The sequence below is a fragment of the Oryctolagus cuniculus genome, chromosome 2 (genome assembly GCF_051225735.1).
Source record: "Oryctolagus cuniculus isolate XC-2025 breed Fujian yellow rabbit chromosome 2, ASM5122573v1, whole genome shotgun sequence".
Lineage (NCBI taxonomy): Eukaryota > Metazoa > Chordata > Mammalia > Lagomorpha > Leporidae > Oryctolagus > Oryctolagus cuniculus.
In genome coordinates, this window is record NC_142868.1 from 35,049,953 (window position 1) to 35,065,935 (window position 15,983).

The 15,983-nt window shown below is 54.1% G+C and overlaps 1 protein-coding gene across 16 annotated transcripts in view; it reads right to left on the reverse strand.

Annotated features, from left to right (window-relative positions):
- APBB2 (amyloid beta precursor protein binding family B member 2) overlaps positions 1–15,983 on the reverse strand; it is a 397,109-nt gene that overhangs the window by 327,896 nt on the left and 53,230 nt on the right. For 2 of the 16 annotated variants that reach the window (XM_051830951.3, XM_051830928.3), the window contains exon 1: positions 12,402–12,646. The exons of 1 other annotated variant lie outside the window; for it this stretch is intronic. Coding sequence is in view for 5 of the 15 variants with exons in the window: in XM_089327107.1 (XP_089183233.1) it covers positions 13,269–14,285 (1,017 nt within the window). In the remaining 10 variants the exon portion in view is untranslated. 13 more of the 16 variants (XM_051830948.3, XM_051830915.3, XM_070068141.2 and 10 more) reach the window with 10 other exon arrangements.

Sequence of the window (15,983 nt, forward strand, 5' to 3'; positions counted from 1 at the left end):
CACTCCGCCTCACACACTCCTGCCCATCTGTCTCAAAGCATCTCCCACCGAGACAGCAGAGGGAGCTGACCTCCCTGCCACAGCCCTAGGACCCACCGGCAACAGAACAGGTATCCAGATGAGTAAGTGAAGGAAGCAGCCCGGTGTCCCGCCCTCTGGCCAACAGAAATGGTCACTCAAATACCCGGGTACCTCATTCCACATCCATATCATCTTTTTTTTTTCCAAATAAGGAGGCCCTGCTCACCCTACGGTAGCTCAGTTCACTGGCATCTGCATTTCCTTTCAATGCAGACTTGGTCATCCGGAGCCACTACAGGAAAATGGGCCTTTTTGAGTCATTCCAGAAACAGTGCTGGGTTGCTGTGAGCTCCTCCCCTCTGCCCTTTTGGAATTTGGAACCAAAACCACCAAGTTAACTGGCTCTGATGTTGACCAGTGCTGACCTCATGAAGACCCTGCTGGAGGCCTAGGTCATCCTAACTGGGGCTAAACTCTAAGAAAAAAAAAAAAGATACTAGAAAAGTTCTGGGGCATCTTTATCAAAGCCCCCCAAAGGTAAGAGTCGTTTTCCACTCCGTACTCACCTACCACACTTACTGAGCACCAACGCCGGGGACAGAGGGATGGAGCAGCCCCGTGCCATCCCTTCAGGGGCGGGCAGCTCAGAAGAGGCCAGGGATCTGAAGAACCAGTGGCCCTGTCCTGAGTGATCACGCACACCAGCAGCCTCCCAGGCGTGGGATCCTAGCACGGCAGCTGCAGCATCCCCTGGGCAATCATGAGACATGCCAGCTTCCATCAGATGACGCACGGAACCAGAACCTGAAGGAGGACTGCCAGGCAGGCAGGTGGAGAATGACAGACAGCAGAGGTGGCTGCAGGTGTTGAGGACCAAAACTGAAACGCCAGGGAAAGCTCGGCCTGTCCTAAGAACCGTGTGGCTCCAGCCTAGAGCGTGAGCTGGAGAGCAGATCGGGAAGACTGTCAAGGCCTTGGCAGCGCCAAGGATGCGGGACTTCATTCCAAGGCAACCAGGGCCCCTGATGGGGTGTCCCAGAAGGGCTGGCGTAGACACGCCCAGATCTACAGAAGATCCCATCTTGGATACAGTATAGAGAAGAAACAAGAAGAGGCCACCGAGAAGCAAGTGTGGCCTCCGAGGTGCCGGTGGTGGGAAGGGAAGTAGGGGCAGGCTGTTGGAAACAGTGGGGTCTCCAGCAGGTGCACAGAGGGAGGGGCCAGGCATGCCGAGGAGCGGCCTGAGCATCACTACCCCTTGGCTGCCTTGCCAGACGCACCCCCCACACTGGGGCAAGGCAGGTGCTGGCCTGGGAGGCACCGAGTACTTCTCTTCCTGATCACACACATCTCCCTGCATGGTGATCCCTCTTCAGCTGCCAGCCTTTCTCTACGGACCGAGAGCTCTGAGTAGGCAGAGGCAGCGGGCATCCTGACCAGTTTCCGGGTGTGGCATTTGGAGCTGTGCCCAGCACTCTGGGAGCCAAACACAATGAATGGAGCTGGACAGGCCAGGAGGCCACCGTGAGGCCACTGCCCTCATTCCGGGGAGAGAGGACCAAGCTATGGGCGAGGTATTGAAAGATACAACCACTAAACATCTTCATTTCTCTCTAGCCTGTTGATAGCACTCCAAGAAACACTGAATGAAACTCTTTCCAAGTGAAATACATTAGGAAAACGCAAGAGTAAGTTTGATCTGCTGTATGGAATGCACAAAAGTGCGTCTCCCATGGGAAGTCAGAAAAGACCACGGTTTGAGCACCTGGCCGACGAAACACAAGATGCGGGTCCAGGCGCAGAGAGGCTGCCGCCCGTCTGAGACGAAGAGCCGGCTTCCTTTGCTGCCAGGAAAACCCTGCAAAGCCTCAAAGCACAGGCGGAGACGTTTCAGGTCGCGTTGACACAGTTTGTATCTTTGCTTGGATTTTTAGAACTGACGCCAACCTGGCAGATAATGTTGTGACCCAATTCCGGGGTGTGTTAGAAAGAGTAGGCACCCAACCGGGGGGCGCCGTGGGGAGGCCGAGGGAAGAGTTCCTGAGCAGGCAGGACCACCTGCCTCTTCACCCTGCACTTTATGGCGAAGGGAACCAGGCCAATCAGGAAATAAGGCAACTTCTCCCCCGACCCGCTTCCCACTTTCTCACCGTTCCCAAAATAGACAGAGCGAAGAAAACCATAAATATAGTTCTCAGCTCTCGAGGGGAAGGCTCATTAAAGACGTAAATGTGTGTCCCTGGGATAAAAAAGGATGAAAGTCTCGAATCGAGAGGTGAAAACTGCAGAAAATGGAACCAAAGCAGCAGACACCAAAAAGGAAGCAGAGAAACCCAAAAACAATGGCCAATTCTTGCCCCAAAGTGAACTCAGAAGTGGTGCCACAGCTCAGCTGCCCTGGATTCTCCAAACCGACTCTTTAGGGTCAAAAGGTAAAGTTTCTATTTAAAAATAAAAATAGGGGCAGGGACCATTGAGATGCCTGCATCCCATAGCACCAGGCTGGGATCCCATACCACCTCCATCTCTGCTTCTGATACAGCGCCTTGCTAACGCACCTGGAAGGCAGCAGAGGATGGCCCAAGGACCTGGGTCCCTGTCATCCCCATGGAGTTCCTGGCTCCTGGCTTTGGCCTGGCCCAGCCCTGTCTGTTGAGGGCATTTAGGGAATCAACAAGCAGATATGGAAGATCTTTTCCTCTGTCATTCTGTCGTTCAAAATTTATTTTTTTAAAAAACCTGAATAAACTAACATTTTTTAAGAAAATAAAACTAATAATAACAGTTAAGATCCAACTCCATGGCTCTAAGCCCTTACCCCACGCTCACTCCTGGAATCCTCGTAACCACCAATTCCACGGCTGCCTTTAGCATTCCCACCTGCAGAGCAGGAAACAGAGGCACTGTGCAGTTCTGTTGCCCGCATGGAGCTCTGTGGCCTGGGCTTTACGGCTATGCGACTGCAGGGATCGGAAGCCCGAGACTCTGGCTCCTGACCCTCAAGCCCCAGTACCTCCCCAGAGGGCCACCCTGAGCAGCCAGGACAGGACGGGCAGCAGCGCCCTTGGCCTCTGCCTGCCAGATGCCAGTGTCCATGCCCCAGAGTCACCACAACCAAAAGGTCTCCAGGCATGGCCAAACGTTCCCTGGAGGGCAAACCTGCCCCCTCGAAGCACCGCTGCTAACGAGATACGAAAGGTCACATCTGTAGTCCCCTAAAGAGGGGATGGCAAACGCCTGTCCTGGGGAGAAGATGCGGGCCGAGAGCCCCACCAAGTCCATGGAAGACAGGAAGGGAGATGGCTGAAGGGTTTTCCACGGCAGGGAATTCATGCCAGGGGTCACTTTTGTGGCTCCTGATCCACGAGGCCTCCCCACTCCTGGAGGCGGGGACAATCTTCCCCCCTTGCCACACCTGCGCCTCGCCTGCAGCTCCTTCTAATCAACACTCCAGGATACTCCTCTGTCTTCCTGAACTGGGCACAGCGCCTGGCACTAAGTATGTCCTCAATAAACACTTGCTGAACAAGGAAAAAACAAATAAAGCTACAGTGTCTGGGTGCCACCAAGTGCCCCTCTCTCTTCCCCAGCGGCCTGGAAACAGTATAAATAAAAACTTGGTCGTTGGGCAGGATAACATTTCTGATAAGGTAACTTAGGACCCTGAGGCTGAATCCAGGTAGCTGCACCCTCTGGGTTTGCGGAGTGCACAGAACATGCCTTGGCAACATTCAAAAAGTGAACCACATTAGCTCACCCCTGAATGAATCCACTCAAGATACCCACCCCCTGCCAAGGAAATTCTCCCGCACTCGCCTCCATTCACAAACAGTACTGGCCAGCCCACAGGGATGCTCAGGGTGGCAGGTGGACAGACTCCCACCTGGGACAAATGTCTCTTTAGAGAAACTGAAAGCAGACAAGAGCAGAAGAACCTGCAGCAAAGGGCAAGCAGGGAGCTCAAGGAGAGGCTCCACCAGCTGATGCGCCGGGGTCTCTCTCCAGCCCAACTCCAGCGCCCAGAGGTCCCACATGAGCCACAGGGCTGCCAGGGAAGCCCTGAGATCCTCATCAGAGGCCTCGGTCATCCCCACACCACAGCACAAGGGGCGCATGACAACAACTCGGGTTCCAACATAGTTTACAGCAGAACCTTTCTAGACAGGAGCCAGCCCAGGGAGATTCAACAGAGCAAGGCCGAGCATCAGAGATACTTACAAATTATATGAGAGTTTGGATCCGAAGGCTCAACCTGTGGCCAGAGGAAAGAAATGCACATAGGGCCACATCTGGCGGAAGTGGCTCCACTCCTCAGCAGGCAGATTCAGCTCAACTGTCCATTTCAAACACGGACAAAACATGAAGGTCTAACCTTTTCCCCATGCGCTGAATGCAGGAGGCCTCACGGAGTGGCAGAAAGAACAAGGCGAATGCACGCTTGGTTTAGGGCCTGGGCAGATCCTTTAACTTGTCCCGAGCCCTACAGCTCCCTGACCTGCAAACAGGGAAACACAAAGGAGGGACCCCAAAGCACGCAAGGAAAGGCTTCCCGCATAGCGCCAGGCACGCACAGTCGGCCCTAAATTAATAAGCGTCAGTTCTTCATGCTGTCGGTTGCTTGGCAACTCCTATGTATTGGTGACAGTTCCAGGGCAAGCATCACTGTTCCCCGTGCAGCCTTCAGTCAAAAGGACCTCGGTTTTCTCATCTCTGAAACAGGTAGAGCACCACACTGTTCTTGCAGGATTCAGCAGGATGATGGCTATGACGCTCTTAGCATGAAGAACGTCCCAGCAACCTGAATGCTCTTATCATGACGGGTGAGATCCAGCTATGACAAGGAACAGATTTTAAAAGCACCACCTAAAAACACATTATGTGCTTCCTAACTCACAACAAAGAAGGTGAGAAACAGCAAATTCCACAAGCTTTTGGCATTTTCTGGCACTTTCTGGAGCCATTCAAAGCTCACCCCGGAGGGCACGGTACTGCCGAGGTCTACACTCAGCCAGCATGCACACAATTCTTGGTTGTGGAACTTTGATTCCATTAGCTTTTCCTAGAATCCCCAGCTCCGCACTGCTAAGGCATGTTGTTTTGGCAGGAAGAGCCTGTATGCAAAGCAACAAATGCCAAGACACAGCCCGAGGCCCGCCTGCCTGCTGGGGTTCACATTTCAGCCGCTCATCCTTTCTGCACTCCCAGACCCTCATCTCGGCACTCACTCTGTCATTCTTGGGTTAGAATTCAAAAACACTCAACTGGTTCCCAGGGTGCTTTCCAAATTAGCTTTGCTGCTCCCCCACCCCGGGGACCCAGAATTCCTGGCGGGCCCAGGGACCCCTCTCAGCCCACCCACCAGCTCCAGACATTGGCCTGGCCTCCACTACTCAACTCAGCGCGAAGGCAGGGCGCTCTGCATCGCAGGCTTAGCAATTTCATACGCCATTAAGCTGCCAAATAAAAATATTCCCATCCATTCACAGGAGAATCTTACCCAAAAGTTGGAATGCTATCCTCTCAGGGAAAAGGACACATGTTCTCATTTGAACACTCAGGAAATATTTACATCATCATCATCCTCACTGCAATAAGAACAGTAAAAATTTTACTAACGGGGCCAGTATTGTGGCGCAGCAGGTTAAACCGTCACTTGCAATGCCAGCATCTCATACGGATGCTAGTTCGAGTCCTGGCAGCTCCACTTCTGATCTAGCTCCCTGCTAAGGCACCTGGGAAGGCAACAGAAAGATGGCCCAGAGTAGTAGGGTCATATATACTTAGGTCAGCCAAAGTATTTGTTACTGATGCTGCAAAGATCTTACTTCACCAATAAGTGTAAAGATTACAAAGGTTAGGACTTTTTTTAAGCCAGCGTAGAGCTGCTTATTTAAGACAGAAACAGGGGCCACTGTTGTGGCATAGTGGGTAAAGCCCCCACCTATAATGCCAACATCCCATACAGGTACCAGTCCCTGTCCCTGCTGCTCTACTTCTGACCCAGGTCTCTGCTAATGGCCTGGGGAAAACAGCAGAAGATGGCCCAAGTGCTTGGGCCCCTGCCACCTACATGGGAGACCCAGAGGAAGGTCCTAGCTCCTGGCTTCAGCCTGGCCAGCCCTGGTTGTTGTGGCTATTTGGACAGTGAACCAGAACATGGAAGTTCTCTCCTTCTCTCTTTCTCTCTCAGCCCCCAATTCTGCCTTTCAAATAAAATAAATCTTTAACACACACACACACACACACACACACACACTACAGCCCTCTTCCTCCCTCTCCTAGTATCCCTGACAAACACCCGCTGATCCAATGACTCTTCAGAAACTTCAGGTACTACCTAGCAGAAAAAACCGTTTAAGATTTCCCCAAAAGCAAACAATGGCCAAGTCATCAACAAACAAGAAAGAAAAATATCCACCCACACTTCCTCACCACTCACCGCTGTCCATGCTGACTCCCCATCTTTGTCCACAGGAATCCGTGCATCTTATCTACCAATCATTTCTATACTGGGATTTTCTTCCTGATCATAAAACAATGCACTGCAGAAGGTGAGACTAAGAGTCATGCATTATGAAAACACATTATATGGGGAGCAGACGTCTCCCCTCACTGCATACCTAAAGACCCCCAGAACCTTTCCACTTACCCAGCCTTCCAACTGCACCAAGTTCTGACAAGTGACAGCTTCTCCCCTCAAGGCCCTTCCTCTCTGACAGCCGTCATCCAGAGTGTGGGGTCGCTGCCCTCTCCTAAAGCAGCCAGGACTGCCCCTCCCCCCAGGCCTGGTTCTAATCAGAGGCACTGGAGTCCCCACCCATTTCTTATCAAGCATTTAAGGGGGATGACAACTCCAGCCATTCCTCACTGCCTCACTTGCAGGTTCATGAGGCAGTTTTGTGAGCCTCTTCAACACACAGTGCACTAAAAACACCAAAACAGCTGGGCTCCCTTTGCTCTCTGCCCCATCTGCACAGCTTGCCAGGCCTGGGGCTGGGGAGGGGAGCGTGGTGTGGTTCACAACCCCGCTGAGGACACCCAGAAGGCACATTCCACAGTCACTCCTGCTACTGCGGCAGCGACAGCAGGCACCTGCCCAGTGCAGCTATGGTGCTCACAATCACACAATGGCAATCTTATTCCAGAAACCAAGGGAGATGGCATGTGGGAATGGCTGGCCAAAATTTCACATGGGTGGGCCTAGGAAGCCAGGTGCTCTCAAACCAGCTGTAACCTCTTGTTTCTCGGATTACCTACAAGTACAAAAGCAGGAAGTCTCCACTCAGAAGGTGCTGTGAAACCATTTCAAGTCTCTACTGCATACTGCCCGAGTTTAATCATTGCCTTATCACCTACCTAGACTGGCAGAGCCACAGAGTTCATTTTCTTTTTTTTTCTTTTTTCTTTTTTTTTTTTACAGGCAGAGTGAGAAAGTGAGAGAGAGACAGAGACAGAAAGGTCTTCCTTCCATTGATTCACTCCCCAAATGGCCACTAGAGCTGGCGCGCTGCGCCGATCCGAAGCCAGGAGCCAGGTGCTTCCTCCTGGTCTCCCATGTGGGTGCAGGGCCCAAGAACTTGGGCCATCCTCCACTGCCTTCCCGGGCCACAGCACAGAGCTGGACTGGAAGAGGAGCAACCGAGACTAGAACCCGGGGTGCCGGCGCTGTAGGTGGAGGATTAGCCTAGTGAGCCACGGCACCAGCCACCAAGTGAGGTTTCAATACAGAGGTCCGTTGTGTAGTATCCAATGTGGGGAAATTTATCTTCAGAAACATTTATCACTTCTTTATAGTGAAAATATTCAAAATCCTTTATTCTGGCCATTTTAAAAAATGCAGTACATTATTATAATCTGTAGAACGCCAGAACTACGAACACCTCCCTAAATGTAAATTGGTATCCATTTGTGGGCGATTCTGTGCCTGGCTTGGAGACTGCCAGCCTAGCCCATGCAGGAGGTAAGGAGGGTGCAGCACCCCACGCTTCCCAGGATGGCCTGACTGCTGGCAGGCGGCAGTAGCCTCAAGCGTGTTTCCCCACACCCACTCCCTCCCTGTTGAAGGGCCTTGTAATTGTCAATCAGGTAAATGGCTCCTGGGTGTGTGGCCCAGACCCATGAGGGCCATCTGGGAGGCTACCTTTGGCTACATGACCTTCAAGCTGATTGGAGAAGCATAGCGACACCAACATCAACTCTATCCTATAGAATTAGTGTTGCCCGGAATTAGCTATGCTCCCTCTGCCTGCCCTTTAAAAGGTGTGCTTGATTGTTAATAAACAGACATGTTCACCGAAACTTGTCCCAATGCTTCTTGTCTAAGAACAGCATTGCCCCACCATCCCGACAGTGTGTGGGCCTCCTAGGACGAGCCCGCCACAAAGAGTTTATGCCAACCGTTTAATAACAAATTAAAGTTGAAAGACAGCAAGCTGGGCTGGCCTTGTGGGGTTAAGCCACCACCTGCAATACCAGCATCCCATCCCAGCACCGGTTCAAGTCCGGGTCGCTCCACTTCTGATCCAGCTCTCTGCTAATGTATCTGGAGAAAGAGAGAAGATGGCCCAAGTGCTTGGGCCCCTGCACCCACGTGGAAGAACTAGATGGAGTTCAGGCTCCTGGCTTCACTCTGCCCAGCCCTAGCTGTTGTGGCTATTTGGGTAGTGAACCAGCAAATGGAAGATATTTTCTCTTTCTTTCTCTTTCTCTCTCTCTACCTTCCTCCCTTCCTCCCCGATCTCCTTGTAACTCTGCCTTTCAAAAGATAAATAAATCTAAAAAAATAAATAAAAAGAAAGAAAGAAAAGATGGGTATGAAATGACCAAAAAAATGAAAGTCATTGATTAGGCCAAGTATGGATAGCCAGGCTCAGGGAAACATAAAATCAGCTTCATCTAAGGCCCTAAAGGAATCCTCTGTCTTCAAAAGGTTGTGTCACGACCCCAGACTGCGACAAGAAGGTCCCCATAGCATACCCGGGGTGGGGGATTCTACTGCAGCCTCCTCACTTTCCAGACGGAACCACCGAGGTCTAGAGGAGGAAACAGACTTGTCCCAGGTCCCATATGAATTAAAGTAACTGACACGACTCAGGAGCGAAGTCTCTGGAGACGCCGCTGAGCGGCCTTCCCACCAAATCTCACCAGGTCCTTTATTAGAGGGGCTGTCACTCTGCCACCGACAGCCACTGCAGCCCAGAGAAAGGCCACCAACGCCCATCAATGTGCAGGACACGCAATAGTAACACATTCAGATTAAAATGGGAAAGCTGCATTTATCTCCCTTACACTTAATTGTGCTTGTTGGTAGGACAACATTGTTGCAAGTAAATGAACACAAACCAACTCCAAAATATGGATAGAAGCGTCTTTAAGATACTCAAGTCATTTTGAAAACATGCTGTTCCAATCAAATCTAATCCTAAATAACAAATCAAAGATGTTTTGCAAGAGAATGCTTATTGAATAATAATGAAACCCATCGAAGACATTCTCATAAGAGCTCAAACTTTATGGAGTGTGGAGTAATCAAAACAGCATCTACCGCCCAGAGGGGTTTTCTGGGATAGTGGACATTTGTGCAAAGATGCTAACAGCATAAAATAGTATACGTCAAGACCATAATGTCAGTCTTGGCACATAATAAGCACTGAACAAAGGATATTTTCCTATCTTGTGTTAAGGAAACTAAGAATCAAACACATAATTAGTAACTACTTATCACAACACTTTCCTCAAAGTCTGTCCTAGAGCCCTGAAAATCTTAGGGTACTACACCGGAATGCAACTGGGTAAACAGTGTGACTGAAGAACCCACAGAGACATAAATTTCCACTTAAAGATACATTCAGAGGCAGGTGTACAAAAGAGCAGTTTAGCTACAGCCACTGCTAGGGACACAGCATCACACATGCCACAGCAGAGTGCCGGGGTTCCAGTGCTGGCTCCACTGTCCATTCCAGGTTCCTGCTACTGCACCCCCTGGGAGGCAGCAAGTGATGGGCTCCAATAGCTGGGTCTATGCCACCACCCACACGAGATATCCAGATGGAGTTCCAGGCTCCTGGCTTTGGCCTGGCCCAGCTCTGACTGTTGCAATCATCTGAGAACTAAACCAAGGGATATATCTTTCTGTCTCTGTCTTGTCTTGTCTTCTGTCTGTCTGTCTCTCTGCCTTTCAAGTATATAAAATTTTTAAAAAATTTTAAAGACACATTTAGAAAATCCAGTAATCACCACTTTACTATTCTAATATTTTGGCAAGGCTTTCAACGTCAATTCCTGCTGTAAAAGAAAAATAGAAGAACTCAACGCTGCTGTGATCTGGTGGCAAGAAAAACTTGTAAAAAAATAAATAAATAAAAGAAACCTCAGACATTGAACAGTTAAAACATGACAAAAAGAGTAACAGCTTCAAAATATTTTGTCTGTACATGTGCATTCTTGGAATATTTTGTAGTCAAATGATTTTGTAGCCAGTATCCACCTTACACCTCCCCACCACCAAATGTAAATGCGACCCTTTGACACATTAGCTCCTCAGCTTGTCTACGGTAAGGAAGTTTCAGAAAGCAAGCTCATGCTGGCTCCTGGGAGGTGAACTGTTGGAAAGCATCCACTCTGAGATGGTGACACAGAAGACACAAGCCCCTCCCCTGGAAAAGGACCTCAGCAGTGGAGTCCTTTCCCAAAGGCCCTGGGCAAATATAGATAAAGACACAATCGCATTCCTGTCTCCAGAGTCCCTGGGCGACATCTGGGGTCAACAGGACACCCCTGTGGACATCCTGTATGTTTCTGTTCCTGCCCCTGCCATCAGCCCAGGGTGTTCTGCCGCCACCTGTGTTCTCCCAGCGTTGTCCCCTCCACCCCCCGCAAGGTGGCCCCTGTCCTCCTGACAAACGTCACTCTTCCCAGAACCATGCCGTATTTCTAGTACTCTGGAAGTTCTGATACACCCCTGTTGAACAGACACGGCTTCCAAGCTGCGAAACGAAAACAAGGCTGCTCCCGCTGGTCAGAAGGAAATCCTCCTCCCAGGGTTCTGTCTGTTCCTGAAAGGCTGGCTCCACAAATTCAGACATTCCTAGTGATCATTTGAGGACCACATGGGAAACATAAATCTGTTATGGGGGGCGGGATCAAAGATTTAAGATAGCAAAATCCAGAAATGACAGATCAGGATGCCACTGCTTCTTTCTATTAAAACAAATGACAAAACAATGCCAGCCTCGCAAAGTTTCCTCATTTCTTGGCATTCCATCGCAACTGCTGGCATCGTTTTGTGATAATTCTATAGGTATCTGGCTTAAGTCATCGAGCCCAGCATCAAGCTGGGGACTGAGCAACTTCACCAAAACCGTGCGTCCTAGCGCCGGCCTTATCTGAGCTTCTCGGACTGGCCTTACCCCCCCCCCCTCAACTCAGCCTCCCCATCCACCCACGGACCAGTGTGCCAGTCGCAGCTCTAAACCTGCACCCCGCTCGTCCACACCACACTCACAACTCGAAACCTGACTTCTGCAGGCATCGCTGTGTGAATTCGAGTCCCAGGATCCCTATCAGGGCCCTCTGCCCTGACCCCGGGGTTCTAGGTCACGTCTCTGAGGCCGAACCCACCTTGCATTGTTTCCACGGGATCCCGCTTCCTCCCTCCGACCAGCTCAGTTTGCACGGCATGGATGTCATTTCTGGCGTTCAACCCTCCATTCCGCCCGGCGGGCAGCGGAGGGGCTGGGAGGACCCAGTGGCCAGCATCCCTGCCTGGGTGCCCCCGCACAGCCATTTTCTACTTCAATGTTCTCTCTGCCTCCGAGGGGGAAAAAAAGAACTTTTCCCCCCTTTTACCTCTCAGCGGCTGATCTCTGAGCCCCCACCCCGAGAAACCAGCCGCGCCTCCAACTCCCCGGCAGGAGCGCGCCGCCGCACCGCGGAGGCCGGCGCCCGGGCCAGGGGGTGTGCGCGCTTCCCCGTCGGCGCTCGCCCTCACTTTGCCCCTCCGCAGTCCCCGAACGGCGCAGCCCTCTCCCCGGTCTCCCCCGCCGCGGGCCCTGCCGAGCCCGAGCTGCCGAGTCTACGAGGGCGCTGGGAAGCAGGAGGGATGGAAGTCGAGGAGCCCGCAGCCGCCGTGCCACCACCGGCCCTGCAGCGCGGGCGCAGGGCGCACGGGACTCCGCAGCGGGCGCCCGCTGCAGATGCGGGGGCAGCTGCTGCAGCTGTGGCTGTGGCTGTGGCCGCGCAGCCCTGGGGCCGGGAGCAGAGCGGCAGCCGCAGGGGAACGCGCAGCTCCCTTCGCCGCTGCCGCTGCCCGGCTCGCCCCTCAGCACTCCCGGGCCGCACGGGGGTTCGGGGCCAAAGGCAAGGAAGAAAGCGGAGCTCACCAGCAGTGCGCGCGGCGCTCGCCTCGGCTCCGACGCCCGGCGGCTCTGCTCCAGTCTCGCCCTCCCGGGAGCGCCCGGATCAGCTGCGGGTGCAGCGCGCGAGCTTCCTACTTGAGACCAGCACGGGCTCCGGCGACTGAGCATGCCCAGTGCGGCTCCGCGAGTCCCGCGCAGGGAGCGGCGCCGGCCAGATTCCACTTCTCCAGGCTTTGGTGGCGGCTGCGCGAGGAGCGGCGGCGGGGGGCGGGGGGCTCGGGGAGGGGGAGCGGCGGGGCGGGGGCGGGGCCGGGGGCGGAGGCCGCGGCGGAAGGGGGCGGGCCGCGCTCCCAGGGCGACCCCTGCGGGTGGAGGCAAGCTCCCGCAGTCGCCTGGGAAGACCGCACCGAGGCCACGCGTGCCCGGAGGGTGAGCCCCAAAGGCTGGCCGGTAGCGGTGCAGCCTGGCCATTCCCTGTTGCCTAGAGCGCGCCCCAGGGCAGCAGAGAAGCCTTTGCCCCAGGTCTTTTTTCCCACGTCTGCATCCCCGTTCCAGGAGGAACATGTCCCCTGGGGAGAGCTGCCCACACCCACCCTGGCTGGCCCCAAGTTATGCGACAGACTTTCTCCTGCCTGTGCCTCCTGTGGCCACCCCAGAGCTGGCTCTCCCTCTCTCTCTCTTTCATTCTTCGATGCAAAAATCACAGTAAGATGAACCAGGGACAAAACACACCTGCAGGTCAGGAAAAGCCTAACTTCCCCTTTCACCCCCAGTGACACCTATAATTCGATTTGTAACCCGGCCAGCAAGACCCTAGGAGGCATGGACACTCCCTAAGTGGAGAACGGGGTAGTGCCCTCCGAGACGCGGCGAATGACATCCCCCCAGCACCTGCAAGAGGAGGCCCTGGTGGTCAGAGCCACCTGCCAGCGACTCTGAGCCCCCGAATGGGCGGGGCCCAGGTATCTGCGACGCTCGCCCCTTCCCAGGTGGGCTGGTGCGGCCACTCGGGGAACAGTGAGAACGCCAGACACGCCCGGATCCCCGCAGGCAGGAGGAGGACCCCGCAGACACAGCAATGGCTCTCCGTACACGTGACTTTAAAAGCCGGGGACTCTGCCTCCGTGCAGTTGGCAGCCCAGCGCGGTGACAGCCGGCCATCGAATAATCACTCAAAGCCCCCACGTCAAGCCGGGTGGAAGGGACTCTGACAGGGACGCGGGGGCGGCGCCGCCTTCCGGAAGATGGGGTTCCGGCGTCTGCGCTCCCGTAACCTCTCCCGCGAACGGCGGCTTCGCTCGGACCCGGCTGGACACGAACACTGCGTCGCCCCCTCCTGCGGCAGACAAACATTGCTGCCACCGAGCGATCCCTCGGAAGCCACGGAAGCGGCCGCCCTTGCGGCTGAGTCTCCGAGCCCCAAATCTGCTTCAGGGGCTTGTGGACCGTGGGCAGTGGCTGGCCGCCGCTCAGCCCCCTTGGGGACAGCGCAGGAGAGCCGGGCAGTTGCAGTACGCGACCTTCGGGCCCGGGGATCGCCCGCCTCCAGCCATCCGGCTCCAGTCCCTCGGACCGCACCGCGCCCAGCGGATCCCCGGAGCCCCCGCCCTGCCGCCCTTCTCTCCCGAGGGTCCCGGGCCGGTGAGCGCCCGCCCCTCCCGGCTCCGGCCCTGTCCGAGCCGGAGGAAAACCCGCGGTGGAGTCCTCGGCGGCGGGGCGGGGCGACCTGCGCAGGCGCGGTGGCCGCCAGGTTGGGCCCAGGAGGCGCCCGGCTCCACACCTGATGCAATCAGCCTCCCGGAAACGGGCGCGGCCGCCGCGCTCACCCAGGAAACGCTTCCGCGCCCGGCTCCGGCCGCCGCGCCGCACGCCGGACCCGTTCTGCACCCCGCAGGGGATCGGCTGCATACGTGGGGAAGTCACCCTCTGGACAAGCAGAAAACCCTTGGACGCTCCGAACAGCACCGTGGAAACGGCGCCCGAGCGCTCGCAGGCTGCGGGAGCAAATTCCCGTCATGCTGTCTTTGCAGAGGGGCGGCCACCTCTGACACTGGGGTTCCGTCTCTGGCGCGCACCGGCACACCGACAGCGCGGTGTCCCGGCACCGCCGAGCCGACTCCCGCAGACCCTCGCTCCCGGCGCACCGAGCCTCGCCCCGCGCGCTATTACAAACAAGCCACCGCTTTCTCTAAAGCGCGTCATTGCAGTTTGCAAAGAAAATCAACCACCTCATGCAGTTTTGATATCTGTCGTGAGTGGGTGTTGGCCTCCGTGCTGACTCACCCACGCACTGTTTTCCAAGGAAATGAAATATTCCAAGAGCGTGCTGGTTAACGCAGGGAAGCCAGCGCTGTGAGCAGGATAGAAAAATCACCTGCGTCCTTTAAGGCCAAACACCCTCCTCCTCGGGCGCACGGGCAAGGAGGGACTCGAGCAATTGTAGTGGGAGGGATGCTTAACACGCCATTAGAATGAGTCTGGATCAACGCTTAGAGTTTAAACATTACCTCCCTGTGGCCCAGAGGCCGAAACGACTTTTCCTTGCTTAGACAGATCAGGGGCAGCTCGACATTTGAACGCAGCTTAATGGAAATTCCAGTCTGATGAATGTGTGTATAGCACGAGTCTACATATACTTGGACAAACGCAATAGGGAGTCTGTGACAACGCTGTTTTCTTTCCAAAGGTTACAAAGTATAAAATTGGTGGCAGCAAAAGGGATACTTTTCCTACTTCTGAAGTCATTAGCCTTTAAACCCAGGGAGTTATCCTGCCCGAATGCCGCGTCTTAAGTCTTGGTGCTGCTTCCTGCTGACCCACCTGGGAGGCAGCAGGTAATAGCTCAAGTGTTCCGGACCCTGCCGCCCACGCCCACGGGGGAGACACACATGGAGTTCCTGGCTCCTGGCTTCCTCCTGGTTCAGGCTTGCTATTGCAAACATAGGGAAGCTCTCTCACTTTCTTGCTCTCTGCCTTTGAAGTAGGTAAAAATAAATTTTAAAAACAAATATTTAAGTAGTCTTGGATCCACAACCTATCCTACCACTTCTAAGATAGCCAAAGACTAGACATTTAATATTTCATTTAAAGTGCTATAAAATCTTTCAAGCCAACTTGTGTGTGTGTGTGTGTGTGTGTGTGTGTGTGTGACTTCACTTGGAAAAAGAGAGAGAGAATGGTTCACAACAACAGTCAGGGCTGGGCCAAGCTGAAGCCAGGAGCCAGGAACTCCACCCAGGTCTTGTACATGGAGGGCAAGGACCCCAGTATTTGGGCCATCATCTGCTACTCCCAGGGTGTGCATTAGCAGGAACCTGGGAGTGGAACCCAGGCATTCTGATAGGAGATGAAACAAGTGACATTTGACTTCAGTCTTTTTTTTTTTTTTTTTTTTTTTTGACAGGCAGAGTGGACAGTGAGAGAGAGAGACAGAGAGAAAGGTCTTCCTTTGCCGTTGGTTCACCCTCCAATGGCCGCCGCGGCCGGCGCACTGCGGCCCGCTGATCCGATGGCAGGAGCCAGGAGCCAGGTGCTTTTCCTGGTCTCCCATGGGGTGCAGGGCCCAAGCACCTGGGCCATCCTCCACTGCACTCCCTGGCCACAGCA